The 16,837-nt window shown below is 38.6% G+C and overlaps 4 protein-coding genes and 1 long non-coding RNA gene across 6 annotated transcripts; 1 reads left to right on the top strand and 4 right to left on the bottom strand.

The window, feature by feature from the left end:
- The first annotated feature begins 1,243 nt into the window (after nt 1-1,243).
- LOC116013318 (probable LRR receptor-like serine/threonine-protein kinase At5g10290) lies at nt 1,244-4,657 on the top strand. The gene is made up of 4 exons (XM_031253002.1): nt 1,244-1,967; nt 2,394-2,654; nt 2,765-3,637; nt 3,935-4,657. Exons 1-4 carry the CDS (start codon nt 1,535-1,537, stop codon nt 4,414-4,416), a joined length of 2,049 nt encoding a protein of 682 aa, XP_031108862.1. The 5' UTR covers nt 1,244-1,534; the 3' UTR covers nt 4,417-4,657.
- A 143-nt stretch (nt 4,658-4,800) lies between these two features.
- Nucleotides 4,801-5,843, bottom strand: LOC116013320. Its single transcript, XM_031253003.1, has 2 exons — nt 5,725-5,843; nt 4,801-5,551 (listed from the first exon to the last, which is right to left on the bottom strand). Exons 1-2 carry the CDS (start codon nt 5,779-5,781, stop codon nt 4,943-4,945), a joined length of 666 nt encoding a protein of 221 aa, XP_031108863.1. The 5' UTR covers nt 5,782-5,843; the 3' UTR covers nt 4,801-4,942.
- A 2,034-nt stretch (nt 5,844-7,877) lies between these two features.
- Nucleotides 7,878-8,614, bottom strand: LOC116012935. The gene is made up of 2 exons (XM_031252601.1): nt 8,558-8,614; nt 7,878-8,459 (listed from the first exon to the last, which is right to left on the bottom strand). The coding sequence occupies exons 1-2, from the start codon at nt 8,612-8,614 to the stop codon at nt 7,878-7,880; spliced, it is 639 nt and encodes a 212-aa protein (XP_031108461.1).
- Nucleotides 8,615-12,612: 3,998 nt separating this feature from the next.
- Nucleotides 12,613-13,489, bottom strand: LOC116011758. Of its 2 annotated transcripts, XR_004097094.1 has the most exons (4): nt 13,393-13,489; nt 13,206-13,310; nt 12,926-13,113; nt 12,613-12,831 (listed from the first exon to the last, which is right to left on the bottom strand). It is a non-coding gene; the product is annotated as an uncharacterized LOC116011758 (long non-coding RNA). The 2 variants fall into 2 exon arrangements; XR_004097093.1 differs by having other exon boundaries at nt 12,613-13,113.
- A 117-nt stretch (nt 13,490-13,606) lies between these two features.
- On the bottom strand, nt 13,607-16,636 carry LOC116014160. The gene has a single exon (XM_031254163.1). The coding sequence runs from the start codon at nt 16,060-16,062 to the stop codon at nt 13,807-13,809; it is 2,256 nt and encodes a 751-aa protein (XP_031110023.1). The 5' UTR covers nt 16,063-16,636; the 3' UTR covers nt 13,607-13,806.
- Nucleotides 16,637-16,837: the final 201 nt, after the last annotated feature.

Genomic DNA, 16,837 nt, shown 5'->3' with positions numbered 1-16,837 from the left:
TTGAATTATTACCACCTACTTCAACTTGGACAATAATTATTTATTAGAGCATTTCTAATTTTTGCTATACATTTTTCACGACATTATAGGAAACTTATTGAATATTCAAACAATAAACTAATAAATTAGATATTGCATTATAAAGAATTATGAATATTTAAAAGAAATCAATAGATTAATATTAATGAATCAACATTCTGGAGAATCGGATTGAAGTGACATAGTTATCCATCAGTCACCTAACTTGCTGTATAGGAGTCAAGATAGAATGATCTAAGGTTGTTACATTGCTAAAGTGAGCTGTCGTAATCATCTGATCTAATGGTATTCAGGGATGTGCAAACTTTAGTAAAAGTTCAGTTAATCGAAAGAACTGGAGGATTTAAAAGTTTAGCTACCAAAACATCGGTTAATTAATCAACCAATTAACCGAAAAAAAACTTCTATTCGGTTAATTTAGTAATAAAAAGTTCTGTTCGTTTAACGGTTAAAGCTTTCAAAATTTCAATTAAAACAATTCGGTCAGTCAAATGCACACCCCTATTGGTATTGATGACATGCTACCTGGTGAACCACATATAATGAGTTAATGACCAAGTTTGCCATGTCAACCCTACTTACAACTTGTCAACAAGGCACATGCAGATGCTTCGATAACTTAAGTTGTCCGTCACCCCTTTGGTCGACTCTTCTCTTGGTCTTTGCACTTTGTCAATAATAAATAATAGGCGTTTTACCTTCCTTGTTTCTGATACCTCTATTTGAACTTAGTGAATATATACAAGAGACCGAACTTATATATTATGACTTCACTATTATCACTCATTTATTACTATTGCATATGTTACTTGGAAGATAATAGATATTAGAGTATAGTGGAGCGATACGAAGCAATGCAATAACAATTATCTTTGTGGTTCGAATCCAAATTAGGTTCGTTGAGTGTGTCAAGGGGTGTGGGTTGTGTCCTTGCAGTATGTTACATGAATAATTTTGTAAGCACACCGTTAGAGTTATTACAAACCTATTACTATCGTTTAAAAAGATCTCGTGTCCTCCTATAAAAATAGTGTTGTAAACAACCAAATCAAATAAATCTTTTTTTTTTATCGACCTTTGTTCTTATCTTGTTATCGTGTTTCTCAACGATAATACTAAACATTGTTTGATTGTTAAAAAGCTGAGATTATGGTATTAAACAAACATTGTTATCTACAGGATCGTCACCCTAGTAACAACCATTTTCTGATTGTCCTATTTACAGCAATCAGCTGTAACAAGTAACAACGCAGTGTGGGCGTCTCCATAAACTTTGTCTCTTCTCCTTGTCGAAAAGAGGGGGGAGTAGTTACTTTCTCATCGTTGCAGGCTCCCTCGGTCCCAAGAAACAAAAAACAACACCACAAACATTACAGAAGCACAAGAAAGATTAAAGGGGAGCAGAAATAATAAAGTTCTATTTCAAGAGAAAATTACAAGTGACTGAAAAGCAGGTGGTACATTCATTTCTGAAGGGAGAAAGCTTCACGAAGAAATGGGTCTTTCTTCTTTACTCTTGTATCTTGCTCTGCTGTTCACCGCCCTCTGCTGGGCGCCATCTGTATGTGGAAATGCCGAGCTAAGAGCTCTGATGGACTTGAAGGCGAGTCTTGACCCGGAAAACGCATTGCTAAGTTCTTGGACCGTTTCAGGGGACCCGTGCGATCGTTCCTTTGAAGGAGTGGCGTGCAATGAGAAGGGTCAAGTGGCTAACATTTCGCTCCAGGGGAGAGGACTCTCCGGGAAGCTGTCGCCGGCGGTGGGACGGCTCGAGCACTTGACGGGGCTGTACTTGCACTACAACTCCTTGTATGGGGAGATACCCCCAGAGATTGCAAATTTGACTAAGCTCAGCGATCTCTACTTGAATGTTAATAATCTTTCAGGGGAGATTCCTCTTCAACTTGGAAAAATGGCTAGCTTACAAGGTTAGTTCAAAATCTCTGTCTCTCCTAGCTTCTGTCTTTGCCATTATGAACCAAAGGAATTGAACTATCTTCTAATGGTTTTGAGTAATATTTCTTAGAAAGTTCCTAGCTTTTGTGCTTATTCAAGATAGAATCACAGAAATGACTAGCATTTGTGCCTATTCAAGTGTATCATTGCCCAGCAGTCTGGAATACTGATAATTTTTCCAAAAGGTTGAAACTTTTAAGAAAAAAAATTCCAAGATATTCTTGCAATGTATCTATCTTTATGGTAAATGTTAAATCTCTTTAGAAAAATTCAAGCTTTATTGCTAACTTCATTTGACACCACCTAGTAACATTGAGGTAAACTTGTTTTTACTTTTTACTTTTTTAGCAACATGGCTTTTGGTGTATTCTCTGATGAACTCCTACTTTGAAACGCAGTTCTACAATTATGTTATAACCAGCTCACTGGAAGCATACCCACTGAGTTTGGTGATCTTGAGAAGCTGAGTGTCCTTGCGCTGCAATCTAATAATTTAACGGGTGCTATCCCTGCTAGCTTGGGCAAATTGGGATTGTTGAAGAGGCTGGACTTGAGTTTTAATCATCTCTTTGGTTCAATTCCTTCAAAACTTGCTGACATGCCTCTACTCGAAGTTCTGAATGTCCGCAACAATACACTTTCCGGCAATGTCCCTCTTGGTAGTTAGTTTTCTTTGTCTGTATTGCATATCATCCTTACCATAGTTCTATTGTTTTAATTGTAGATCCAATATGGGGAAAATCTAATTTTAATCACTTTTTGTTTGAAGCTTTCAAGAGATTTGTCGATGGGTTTCAGTATGAGAACAATCCAGGATTGTGTGGAGCTGGTTTCCTATCCTTGAGAGCTTGCACTTCTTTGAATCATCCAAATCCTAACAGACCTGAGCCTTATGGAGCTGATTCAAATGGTTTCTCTACAAGAGATATTCCAGAAACAGCAAATCTGAACTTAAGTTGCAGTGGCAGTCATTGCTCAACTGCATCTAAATCCTCACAGGCATCAGTTGTTGTTGGAGTGGTCATAGTTACCGTTATTGGGTCAGCTTTAGGAATTCTTGTCTTCTCGCGGTATAGGCAATGGAAGCAGAAACGGGGTGGTGCACTTGATGCATCTGATAGCAGTCTGCATACTGAGCATGCCAAGGACGTTAACAAGAAGAATGGCTCACCACTCGTTAGCCTTGAATATGCAAGTGGATGGGATCCTTTGGCTGAGGGTCGGCGTTATGGTGGGGTTCCCCAGGAGGTTTTTCAAAATTTTAGGTTCAATCTAGAAGAGGTGGAATCAGCTGCTCAGAACTTCATAGATAAGAATCTATTGGGCAAGAGCAACTTTTCAGCAACCTATAGAGGAACTCTAAGAGATGGATCAGTTGTTGCAATTAAGAGAATCACCAAAATCAGTTGCAAGTCTGAGGAGGCCGAGTTTTTGAGAGGTTTGAGCATTCTGACCTGCTTTAGACACGAAAATTTGGTCAGGTTAAGAGGATTCTGCTGTTCTAGAGGTCGGGGAGAGTGTTTTCTTGTTTATGATTATATTCCAAATGGAAACTTATTACGCTATCTAGATGTGAAAGAGGGTGATCCTGAGGTTCTTGAATGGTCCACCAGAATCGGTATCATAAGTGGTGCTGCTAAAGGTCAGTTCTAATCATCATTATTTTTCTCAAAAGAGTTTTAAATAAATCAGTTTATGCCATTTGGGAACATAAGTTTATCAGTTGAATTACAATTATGTTGTTGTATATTACTCCGTAGTATGTTAGAAGGAGTTTTACTTACATAAGCAAGTCGACTTTATAAACTTCAGAAGTATATGCTTGTTTATCATTTCAGTAGTGAACATTTAAACCTGAATTTTTAAGTTCCCTTTGCCCAATTTGGTTTATCCATATCTGTTTATTTGGTTAACTAACATCAATTCACCTCTTAACCAGGAATTGAGTACTTGCACGGATGTAAGGTGAATAAACCAGCTATAGTCCACCAAAATATATCTGCTGAGAACATTCTACTTGACCAGCGATTTAAACCTTTGCTTTCCAATTCGGGCCTGTACAAGCTTCTCACGAAAGATACTGTCTTCTCAGCCCTCAAGGCAAGTGCTGCCATGGGATATCTAGCTCCAGAGTACAGTACTACAGGGCGGTTCACTGAGAAAAGTGACGTTTATGCTTTTGGGGTTCTCATTTTCCAAATAATCTCTGGGAAGCGGAAGTTCAACAATTCAATGCGTACTGCTGCTGAATCTTGCCGGTTCCATGATTTTATAGATAAAAATCTTCAAGGGAGATTCTCAGAGGGTGAAGCTGCAAAGCTTGCGAAAATTGCTTGGACATGTACTCATGAATGCCCAGAGGAGCGACCATCCATGGAAACAATTGTACGAGAACTGGGTAACCACACTAACCTCTGCTGATGCTTGCCAAGACCTTGCTGTTGCCTGAGCAACTTTCGTGTCTTCAGTTCATGCAACAGATAGGATGCTACTAACCTCTTATTAGCACTACGCCTCTAGGATTTACTGATGTAGCTAGGATTTGGTTTCTTCCACTGGTATTAGGGCCCTTAGAGAACGCTGTCTTGTTTCTTGATGCTTTTGTAGCGTAATTACACCTTAACTTTAGCATTTATATATGCGGGATTTCTGTTGTGCTTGACTGCACTGGATCGTTGTTTTCCCTTTCTGCTCTTCCCTTTTCCACCTGCTGCATCTAAATGATCTCGAGCAATGAAATCATTTGAGTATTTGAAATGAGAATGAGATGAATGATTCTTGCAGTGAAACTGGACAGTCATGGAATGTGTCTCAACAGAAGAGTAAATTTGTTTAATGAATTCATTTGGAGAATCGCGAACCAGATAAGCTCGCTATTTACATTTGTTAAACTAAAATTATTGTCTAAGTAGCTAAGCACCTCTAATAATTGATGCAGTTGGGAGATCTAAGCTTCTATTACTCTCCTCTGAGGGGATCTGACCCTGAAAACGTGTTCTTCGCCAGTGCATTTATCTACTTTGACAATCCAGTGACCCCTCTTCTGCATCCCGGGTCTGTTAATATTCGTGTTCTTGGCAGCTGCTATTCTTGTTAGCAGCAATCCTTCTCCAATAGGCAACAGGCTAATACGCAAACTGCTGCTTCTCCATGATTGCTTGCAGAAGGCGTTATAGCCTAAGATCACAGTGTTGTTATACCTTGCACTTCCCTGAACTGATCTGAGAATTTCTTCATGGTTTTCGAGATTGCAGTCAATGGCTAGAAAATCTGCCTCTTTATAGTGCTTTGACAGCAATTCCTGAGGATTCCCAACAATGAAATCAACATGGCCAGCATTTGTTTTTGTTCCCAGAGTAAGTTTAGAACAGCACAGCTCTTCTAGCCCCGGGAGGATGCAGACAACGCGCCCTCCAGTTTGCTGAGACGCTGCTGCCAGGGCAAGCGTGATGGCATCTGCAGCACCAGCGCACGCAACAACAATCAATTGCGCGTTGTTTCCAGCTGCTAACGCTGAAATAAACTCTGCACCGTTTAGCTCTTTAGCGTTCTCTCCCTGCACCAGATCGAATCAAGTAAGCAACTGAAAATAGGCTTTTGTGGCATTTTCAGAGAATGAAAAACTGAAAAATTAGAAAACAGAAAACAGTTTTCTGCTAGTAAACAGACCCTATATGTTTCTTTCATTTTCCTAGAGCCAATTAAAAGGATTCTTGATATGATACTCACCATATTCATTGTTCTGATATAGGCTTTTGTGGCATTTTCAGCAGACCAGCAACTCATCTTCGCCGTTATGTTTTTGCTTCCCTCTCTTTATCTGTCTTTCTTCAGTGAGAACTTGAGATGACTTCAGAACACTCAAGAATTCCAGCTTTTATATAGAGTAGTGGTGGCCTGGTGGGGTGTTATTTGAGACAGTACCCAACTGGATTTAGGTAAAAAACAGATAAAAGAAACATCATGAACATGCCATGTTTAACCTTTGCTTGCTTGTCTTATTCTGCAACTTGAAATAAACTAACATGTATGTACAGTATGCCATGACTAGCTTCCAGGAAACTGCATTATGAAGATGCCTTCCTTCATAGTGATATAACATGGACCACCGGTCTGTAGAAATATATATAATCCGTACTTTATTAGCTGTAATGCTGTATTAGGAAGGGGCAGCTGAAACTTCCTTTATTAAGACAACACAAAGACTATGATTTTAATACTATTTGCTTAGGGGACAAACCAGACATAAACCATGTTATTACCTCCTCAAATATCCTAAATTTCATAGTCATTTGACAAAACCTGTGTGCTTACAATCCCAGGTCAATGCTTTCCATGGTATTATCGATCTCCTAAGCAACGTATGAGTCACATCTGCAGAGTTTGACTCTTATTCAGGAAAAAAGACCTAATCTAGAAATTTTCGACCTGCTTACCATTGGAGAAAACGTAACCCCAGTCAAGTTGGTCAGACTTATAATTACAAGCTAAGGTTATAAGTTCGACTCCTAGCAGAGCAGCCTATTGGCCTGGCCTGGCCTAGGGGGGTTTACCAGTGCACACTTACTTAAACCCGCCGGCTGTTTTACCAACTATCCGTGGAGGGCGGAAACATCCTAGAATGACAGAAAAACAATAGAATAGTTAGATGGCTGGTCAGAAGGAGAACATGTCACAGTTTGCTGTGCTTCCGGGCAGCCATGCAGAGATCCAGATCAGATCAAGATGTTTCCTTCTGCAAAGGTGCTGGATAAACATAGCTACAAGATGAATGAATTTCCTGTCGTTTGGTCTTTCTTCTTCCATTATTGAGGCTTCCCATTCCAGTGTAGGGAGTTAAGATCATGATGAATTGCTCGCACACAACTGATGTGAGTAGGTGCGGCCATTTTTCTGGCAATAAAAGAATCTTCACACGTTGTTGATGGACCCATAGGGCCATAACAGTGACAGTTCTTGAAACTTTCTTTGTTTTCTGCTTTATAAATGCATCCCTCTTGCCCATAAAATAAGACAGAAAAAACAAAAATGCAGATTTGTGGGTGTGGACAAGTTATAGTTTAATTTGCAGAATCTGCACGCACGTATGGGTGCAGATCAAGGCTGTTATTTCACGTGGATGAGTTGCAGCTAAGCTCATCATCAGCATGCAATGATCATATCAGACCCTGTTATATTATCATAATTATAATTATTATAAGTTCGTCATAGTAGAATGATTGCGTGCGTGTATAGGTTCTGATCAACTAGCTAGATAACAACTAGATTTGTGTTGTTCTTCTTCATCATCATCAGCATCTTCAATTCATCATTGATCCATCAATAATGGTCAAATTGCTTTTAGATCCATCAAGGCTGGCTGCACTATAATTAACCAACGTGCAGTGCCTTATAACTCTATCTCATCAAGGATCATAAGGAGATTATCTATAATAAATTGGCTCAACCAAAAAGGTCAATACTGGGAAGTGAAAACCAAATTAACTTAAAACATTATGGTTATAAAATCAATAGCTCGACCAACTTGATTGAATTATACTATTGTCCTTTTGGCTTATGTCCGGATTTCTGTAGTTTTTTTTTTTCATCATACCATTGTTTAACTTAGAAAAACTTTATAAATATTCCAGAATTAAAATCAAGCTAATTATGTAGCAGCACAAGTTTTTCCCTGGCCAAACGCAGCCTTGAAATATATATATTTACAATTCAAGAAGACTACTGGGAGTTAAACCCTGATCACCATAGCCATTAGCCAGTAAGCTTACTAATAAATTGCTTAACTAATGGCTATTCATAACTTCATATATTAATACAGGAAAATGTTGAATGGATCAACTTTGGTGTTTTGAAGCATTTAGCTAGCTAGGGTTTAACCGTCTTTAATTTCCATGTGATCTGACTCTGAAGACATGTTCTTCCCCGGTGGCCTCATCCACCGTCACAATCCACCGGCTCTTGCTCTTTCCGGCGGAACCACCGCTTCTGGCTACTAACACACCTTCTCCTATAGGCAGCAAATGAGCGTCGTTGAGTAGTCCCTGACACCGCCGTGACGACGACGACGCCATGCAAAGCGCGTTGTACCCCAAAACCATGGCGCCGGGATTTCCGACCCGCCGCGCCGTTTCTAGTATGGCTTCGGAGTTCTTAAGGTTGCAGTCCACGACCACGCAGTCCGCTTCCCGGTATTGGTTCCTCAGTAGGGCCTCCACGTCTCCGAGGATGAACTCCACGTGTTTTGCGTCGTCTTCGCCCAAAAATGTTCTGCAAGAGCGGAGCTCATCGGCGGAGCTGAGAACGGAGACGACGCGGCCGCCGGTCTGTTGGGCGGCGGCCACCAGGGCTCGTGTGGTGGAGTCGGCTCCAGCTGCCGCACATGCAACGAGAATGAGGCGTGCAGTGTTGCCGGCGGCCAGTGCGGAGATGAACTCTGCTACATCCGGCTGTTTTGCTCCTTTTCCCTGCACATTCAATTCATTATCAATTACTCCGAACTGATAAACACGACAGAATTGAAGAACAAACATAATTAAGGATCAAAAACTATATATATACTAACCATTTTCATTGTTTTTAGATAAGCCTTGGTAGCGTTTTCAGCAGACCAGACACCCATCTTCTTCTCTATATGTTATCCGATCCGCTTAGCTTTGAGCCAACTACACCCTCTTCCATAATATATATAGTATCAATCCATATATAAAAACAACAGTGAGACATACATAATCAATTAAGTTGGTATGACAGTTTCACTCCATGTAAAAGTTATTACTTTGATTTTTTTTTTATTTGAGCCAGCTTGTTATGGACAACCTAATTAAGTTAATTTACATATTTACGGACTATCTAAGACCATGGTCAATTAAGTTGATTCAAAGTTTGACTCTTTGTATAAGTTATTGATTGACTCGACCTTTTTGATTTGAGCCGGCTAACTATAAACGATTTAATTAAGCTAATTTATCTCTTTACCAACTAGCTAAGACCAGAAGGTGGATTTCGCCACTAATACATTTTCAAGCCGAATCTAAATTAGTGTCCGAAATTCAGCTAGTGGCAGGGTGACAATTAATTCATGTCAAAAGTAGGTAATCATAAGATTCCAAGTTAATTTTATCTTCTTGTGATTCTTTGTTAACTAAGGTTACAATGCAAATTTTACTCATGACACAAATTCAGCTAGGGGTTGTAAGCTTTAATTTTTGTATACAAAATTATTACGGAGTATATTATTAAAATACTTTAATTAATTATATATGCCAACATGCATGGTATTTTAATTATTATTATTATTGGTTGCACGCACTAATTTAATAAATGGGTTGCTATTTCCGAAATGTTCCGTCTTCGCTGTAATGTTTTGCAGGAGGAGGACAAGCAAGAACTAAAAAAGAGTTGAGCCACGGTCGTCTTTGACGGAGTTTATAAAATAAGCAATTGGAGACAAGAATCATGTTACACCTGACGACACACCCATCCAAAATTTAACGTTTGTAGATGATTATTAATTATGGATGCTCTAATTAATAAATCAAATTAATTAATGCCGTGGGTGTCCCAATTTTTTTGTCCTTGAATTTGGTAAGCGTACGGTAATTTGGTTAGCTCCAACTTAATGAACTTTTTAATTACAATCGAATTTGTATTTGGTAGTTGATATATATGGTTGGTAGGCCAAATTAAGAAATATATATACTAGACTATCTATGTGATCTATTTATCTGTCTCTTTATAATTCTTAATTTTAAATATGATAAGATGACTTATCTAAACAAAATCTTAATTAGTTGATGACCAACCTCATAACTAATATATAACACAATTTAACTATCTGTAGTCTTATGCATCATTACTTAGTTTCTTCATTCACATAAGTGCTTAATTAGTTCACCTCTTGTGTTGCATTTCGTGTTTTTATTCATGTTGTGTAAGATCGATCTCAAGAGCAACAAAATACTATATTAGTGAATGGTGAGATAACAATTATACACAGAGTATACATACATATTAGTGAGTCAAATTCATTAAATGTTACAAAGTAATTTACACAAAAGAGTACGTACCTCACACACATTTGGCGTGATGAAAGGTGGAAAAGAAAGAAAGATGAAGAAATACATTATATTGTTAGGAACCAAAAGATATATTGTCGGAGGTAGACCTAGTGCCAAACTACGGTACCATACGTACAATGAATAAAGACAGTAAGATCGCACATGCAATGCATGTATTGGCCCTAAAGGGACAACCTATCCTAAGCAACAAAACATTAATATTTTTTATCCTCTAACAATGTTGGTTTCTACTTTCTAGCAGTAATTTGATGCTGATCGATCTCTGTTACATTGTCAGGCCGGGAACCATGTACCAGAGAATAAACCGAGAAAACAATTAACGTTAATTACATTAACCAACAAGAACATAATCTAGGATTAGTGTTTCTTAACTACATTATATTCTTTCTTTCATGTCGCGTTACCTATGGTGATACATGCACCAACAAGCTGAGTTTAATTAATTTTTCTTTCATATTCAATTCGCATTACCTAAATGAAACTCGCCTTAACTTGGTCAGAAAAGTACTACAAAGGGGTAAATGATGAGTTAATCAGTCTAGATTATCTTAATTGACTAATTCAAATTTAAATAAATAAATAAAACTAATAGATAGCTCTTAAGAAGAATTCAATTTAATTTGTGGATATCAAATCAACTATTCAATTAATTTGGGGTTTAATTTTTCTTGCTATATTTTCCACGTACATTGAGACCGAACTGGGGCAAGTGTTTATACATGAAAACGACAAGTGATGGCCACCTTTAATTTTCTGAAAGTTTGATGATGATTAGTAAGCTATATATGTAGGAACATATATACATGCATGCACCATTTTATGTATGCATGCATTCAAGGGAAGCTGTGTTCAGTTTTCCCATCCTGCGGCATGGGCAACTAACTTCAATAATGTATGGTTCTGTGTGCCCTTACCGTTGCCATGTTGGATGTTGATGCATGGTCAGTGCAGTGGTCACTACTGTTATGCCTTCAAAGGAAAAATATATTATCATGCATGGAAGAAGTTATTATAATAATATAAATGTGAATTAGTCTTACTATAACTTTCAATTTTTAGATGAGATTAAATAAATATTTCATTTCTGTTTCTAATAACAAAAAATGCCAAATTAACTAATTAAGATTGAGCGGTTGAGCAGATGGAGCATGATTCTCGTACTCAAAAGTTATAAATTTGATTTTCAAAGGTTATGAATTCGATTCTTGTTAATACCTTTTTAGTCGAACCCATCACACAAGGTCTTACAAACTATTAGACATGAACAAATTTTGCCTAGTGACGCCTTCAAATAGTGATTGCGAGTTTCAAGTAATAGATCCCTAGTGTATCAACCACATATGTTTTCTCAATCATTATATACTATGAACCATGGTCTACCTTGTGAGGTAAACCACTGACATAAAGTTTATTTTTAATATAATAATTATTCCTTTTTTTTTTTAATAAAATGAATGTTATTTTTTGTGTACTGAAAGTTTATTATTTGATATACTACAAAATAATGAACATTCAAAATATTAAAAATAAATATTTATCCATAATTCACATTGTAATATGGGCTGTGGTCTATAGTATAAAATGTCATGTTTTCTTAAAACCTCCAAATCTTGATGGGTTAAAGTTCAGTTCTTGACTTCTTGGGCTAATGAGATGTCTCTACAACATTCCAAAATCATCACCTTGTAGAGGCCCAATCCTCAATGATGAATATTCATGCACGTACACATGAATCTAAATTCCCTTCCACAGTTTCACCAAAGCAACACCATTATCAACCAATACATTTTGTTTGCAGTTTTTGTTCATTCCCAGAACGGAAAAAACACTCAAGTTGGCATCATTACTCGCCACATTTATGAAAATCCACAAAATCATTATCACTTAATTCAAGAACAGAAGATGATTAAGGGACCACTCCTCCAGCATTACTGTTGTTCTACATGTTACATAAGCTAATGTTTAGGACCACACTACTAGATTGATTCCAGACATGGTAATACTACTTAAATTTTCACCTTTTTACTTCATTTTTATTCTCTGCTGATCTGAAGTGTTCTGATTGATTCAGAAAAAAAAGTGTCACATTTCTTTTTCGGTGTGCTAAGAATTTCTACCGTCGAATACAATGACTAATCTCCTCGCTAAATTGGCACCTCTTTAGGTAGGACAACTAACCCGGAGATTTAAGATTGTTCCATACCCAATGCCAAGGATATATACTCAACCACCCCAGGTTCTATCATTGTTTCATTAGTTAAACACAATATTAATGAGTTCTTCAAGCATATGAAAGGTATCAGACAAACAACATAGGTCCTAGGAGCAGTGGTTACCCACATAAGTGGGAAATAAAGATATGAAAAAGTAACAGCAATTATAAGGAAGAATTCAAAGGTGTGAGATTCTTGTAAAAAGTACTTTAAACAGTTAAAATTTCCACCTTTTACAGACATATATACTCCCTGGGCATCTTTCATTTGATTAAAGTGCATGTATTTTCCTTTGTAATATGAGTAAAGTATGTGCAGGTTGATTATCCATGGCAAAAAGAAACAATAATGGGTATTATCTTGAAGAATATTAGTCCATTCCAATAGTGTTCAACAGAAAATGATTGGAGATTATAATGAAAAACACAAAAAGGCAGATTAGAGATGCTAAGTTCAAGTTTGTTGCAATATTCCTTTCAGGTATGACAGATGACTAATGATGCATGATGCTGGCAGCCTCCATTGCTTAAGGGTTGCTCAAACAACTGTAATCAAGGCAAGCACACCAAAAAGACATGATTCTTGGAAGAAATTGAATAAACAACATTTGGATTCAAAATTTCCTAAAAAATCGCAAACCTTTCCATTCATTCCTGATCCTGTGATAACTGATGTAGCTCATTTGATGGTATCACTGTTCTGCGAAATGCCAAAAAATGGAATGGGACCTCTGATAAGCTGAGAGAAGGTTCTGCAATAAGTCATAAGTTCAAACAAATGTGCACTTTGTGCCATTGAACACTGCACCATACCGCCATTATTTTTCCCTTCAATCATTTAACAAATAGGTTGGTGTCAATCAAAACTGTTAGAGAATCCCAACTTGAATAATGGTTTGCAAAGGATTCCCATGATTTACCTGGTTAAAAGCTAAGCCTGTGATGTCGGGGTTTTAAAGAAGCATGACATGACCACCGAGAGAAAACTGTTGCAGATGCTGTTCTGCACCAAGTATGCAAAAGACCTAATCAAATATAAACATCAAGAATCATCAGTTATCTCCATCGTTGTGATAATATTAAACAAATTAGACATCATACACTAACCTTTTCTCGTACTCCAGTAGTAAATATGTAATGCCAGAGAGATTTAACGCGGGGATGGATGCCTCTTATCCCAGCTCTGATAAGTGCTATAGCTTTCAGAACACTATATATGATTTAAAATCACATTATGTTAAGTGATCAAAATGTTACAAACAGTTCTTTATTCTGCGAAATTGTAATTGTATACTCAAGCATGATTCTTTTGTCTTCTATAAACCAAGAAAATCTGATTTTTCATGCAATTAATCACAAAATAATTTTCCATTGAAAGTTCCTAGAATACACTGCTCTCCCTGTGATATTTCCAAAACCTTCTACTAGAAGCAACAAGTGGACAAACGAAATAGAATGTAAAGAATTCTAGCCTACATATCACATTTCTAGAGTTAAAGATTATAGCTAAATAGAAAAAGGTTACACTGAGCGTGCATCAACAAAGACTTCGTTGAGCATATTATCTTCACCACTAGCCATGGGAAACACTTCAGTGTCCTTATCTTCCTCGTTCAAGAAGGCATGCCTCTCGAGTTTTGCATGTGCTGCAAGAAAGATCATTCTCTGGACTCTATCGAGGCCAACCCTGGAGTGCCCTTGTGAACAAACCCACCGCATTGAGGGCCAATTACACTTAAGCCCGCATGAAGTTGCGTGAAGGAAGAGCAGCCTAACTGCAACTTTACCTAGCGACTTGAACTCTTTCAAGCAAGTCTCCCAAACGAGTCTACTGCTCTGAGGATTTGCAATCTTCATTCTCCCTGTCACTGGATCCCGCTGTTTCACCTGAACAGCCTGTGCATAGAGTGGGTCCAAGCCTTCAGACCTCCATTTCATAAGTTCCATCAATGCAATGGGAGCTTCCTCCCGTGAAACCAGCCGTGTTATGAGTTTGTCCACATCCGTCTCTTGTTCGTGTGTCAGGCACTTAAACGGTGGCAAATACTTCCCACTCGTGTCCCTTATCAAGTACAATGGATCGAGCACAAATGCAGCTGACCATGCTGGGTGATAATTTTTCTTGAACCTCCTCTCAACTATCTTCTCCACTGTTCCTTCAGCAATTCTAAATTTGACACACCAATCTTTAACTTTAACTTTCAGTGCTTCCCAGAGGGGAAGACATTGCCCAATTAATGGCCGCTCAGCCTCAACATCTTCAGCCATATCCTTGATCATCTTCACCAGTGAATGAACAGCTTCCACATCGTTCCAGAATCCAACATCCTGTATCAACTCCGCAACTTCTCTAGCAATAAGATTCTCCGCACACACAGTTTTATACGAATCGTCCAGAACTATTAGTTGGAGTATCCGAGCATAACTCAGCACATCCTCCAACATTCTAAAAACAGGAGCAGAGTTCTTGGACAAATCGCAGTGAGGTAAGGGAACTCTAATTAACCCTGGAAGCTCAACCCCATGTGACCTAAACTTAAGGAAATGATTTCTAATTTGAGAAGTACTATTGAATAGAGTGGCTATCTTGAAACAATTGTCAGTTACAGTTTTAAAAAGGGGAAGCTCTCTGCTAAAATCTTTAATCAAACTCATAAATCCTTGAAACAGACAAGACAAATTGACCATCCAATGATTCCGATTCTCTAAATTCTTCAATGCCTTGGCTTTATACTTATCTCCAACTATACCTACACATCTATGAACAACATTCCCACTTATCCCTCTAATGGTTTCCCACAAAACATCCTCAGCATACTGTGATGGCAATGAGCCACCCTTGTACACTGCCTTATGAAACACACAAGTGCCATTTGGAAGATTCACAGTAAACTTAATCATGCAATCATCCACATACCGACAATTATCGTTCTTCCATCCATCCGAAGCAATTTGAAAAAACACTGCATCCCTAATTCTAGCTTCTGACTCCATTCTTGCTTGCTCAAACTTTGAATCAAGCTTTGCTCCGGCAAAGTACTTTCTTGAAACTGCAGGCAAGCCAACATGGCTTAGGAAATCTTTGAACTTTGGGTGCTCAAGACTGGAAAAGGAAACTGAACCACAAGATTCATAGAACCACTCAGCCAACAAATTGAAAGCTGAATCAACCTGGTCCTTGCTTAGGGCAGGGCCAGGTGAGGATTTTGGGCTTTTTAGCTTTTTAACACTATCTTCCAGCTTAGCTAACGCCCCCAAATCCTCTTTCCCACCGGACAACACCAACTGGTGTTGGTGTTGAGTCAAGCCAGTATTAGTGACCATTGAATAGCCCATTTCAGTAGAATCAAGAACCCCAGCTGCGAACGAGCTAGAGGGAGAGGGAGAGGGAATTCCAGCTTGTTTAAAGCCTCGTTTCCGATGATTCTGCGAAGAAGGCGAAGCTAAGGGAGGCAACTGAGAAACGGGCCTAGCCACTGAGCCGAAATTGGAGCAAGTTCCTCTCTTTAGATGCTCAGTAGCGGTCCGGGACGGGTTTGAAGCCGAAAACGAAGCCTCACAGAGATTGCACCTCAGCTTCACGGCTTTGGGCAATTTGGTTTCCGGGTCCCGAACCAAAATGGGCTCAAGATGATTCCAATACCAAGCTCCTTTCCCATTTATAGCCTTGCTACGAACTGTGAGCAGCCCTTCATACCGCTTATTCACGGCCTTCGCCGCCCCGTCCTCGCCGGAAGACGAAACGTCAGCTCCTGCGTTCGCATTAATGCTAGCCATAGAGATAGAAGACAACCTTAAAAATTCCGTGGGAAACGTGAATAATATCTCAGAACTTCAGAAGAGAAGAATTGTGAAGAAAAGTCAGAGGCTTTTGGGTGTTTTATTGGTCCTATGTTGTTGTTTTTGCTGCTGCTACTGTGTTTGGTGTGAGTTTGGTTTAGTTTGAGTTCAAACCTCGGGTTACATTAACAACCCGGATTCAAAATGGGTTTCCGGTGTCCCCGAGCGAGCTTCCATGTCGTCGAAGTCGCCGGAAACCTGTCGGTGTTACACTGATTTCGGCGATTAGCTGAAAAAGATACAGTCTTGGAAGGAGAAAGGAAAGGGGGTGAGAGAGAATTAGAGAAAGGTTGTTGTCTCATAGCATTGGATGGAGTCTTATGTTAAAACTTTTTGTCGTCGAGAAATGGGAAGGGGGGAGAAACAGCGTAGGTGGAGGACGGAGTAGGCCACGTGCCGATGAGGCGCGTGAGTTTAATGTACCAATGGGAGTCCTATATTGTCAACAGCGGTGGGGCCCGGGAGGTGCGGCCAATGACAATTGACTCCCCCGTTATAGTCATTAGTCAACACTGTACGCTGATTACTGTCCCGGCGACACCCAAACTATGCCATTTTAGCAACAAAATTAAGGAACCACAATTCGCTAATCCACACTATTATTCTTAATTTGAATCGATTAATTATAAGTGATTTATTTATTTGAGAGTTAAAATTAAAGCCAAAATTATATAATTCACACTTTCAAATAATGATAGCATGTTTTTCTCGT

The sequence above is a fragment of the Ipomoea triloba genome, chromosome 3, assembly GCF_003576645.1.
Source record: "Ipomoea triloba cultivar NCNSP0323 chromosome 3, ASM357664v1".
Classification (NCBI taxonomy): Eukaryota; Viridiplantae; Streptophyta; class Magnoliopsida; order Solanales; family Convolvulaceae; genus Ipomoea; species Ipomoea triloba.
This window is presented reverse-complemented; position numbering and strand designations above follow the sequence as displayed.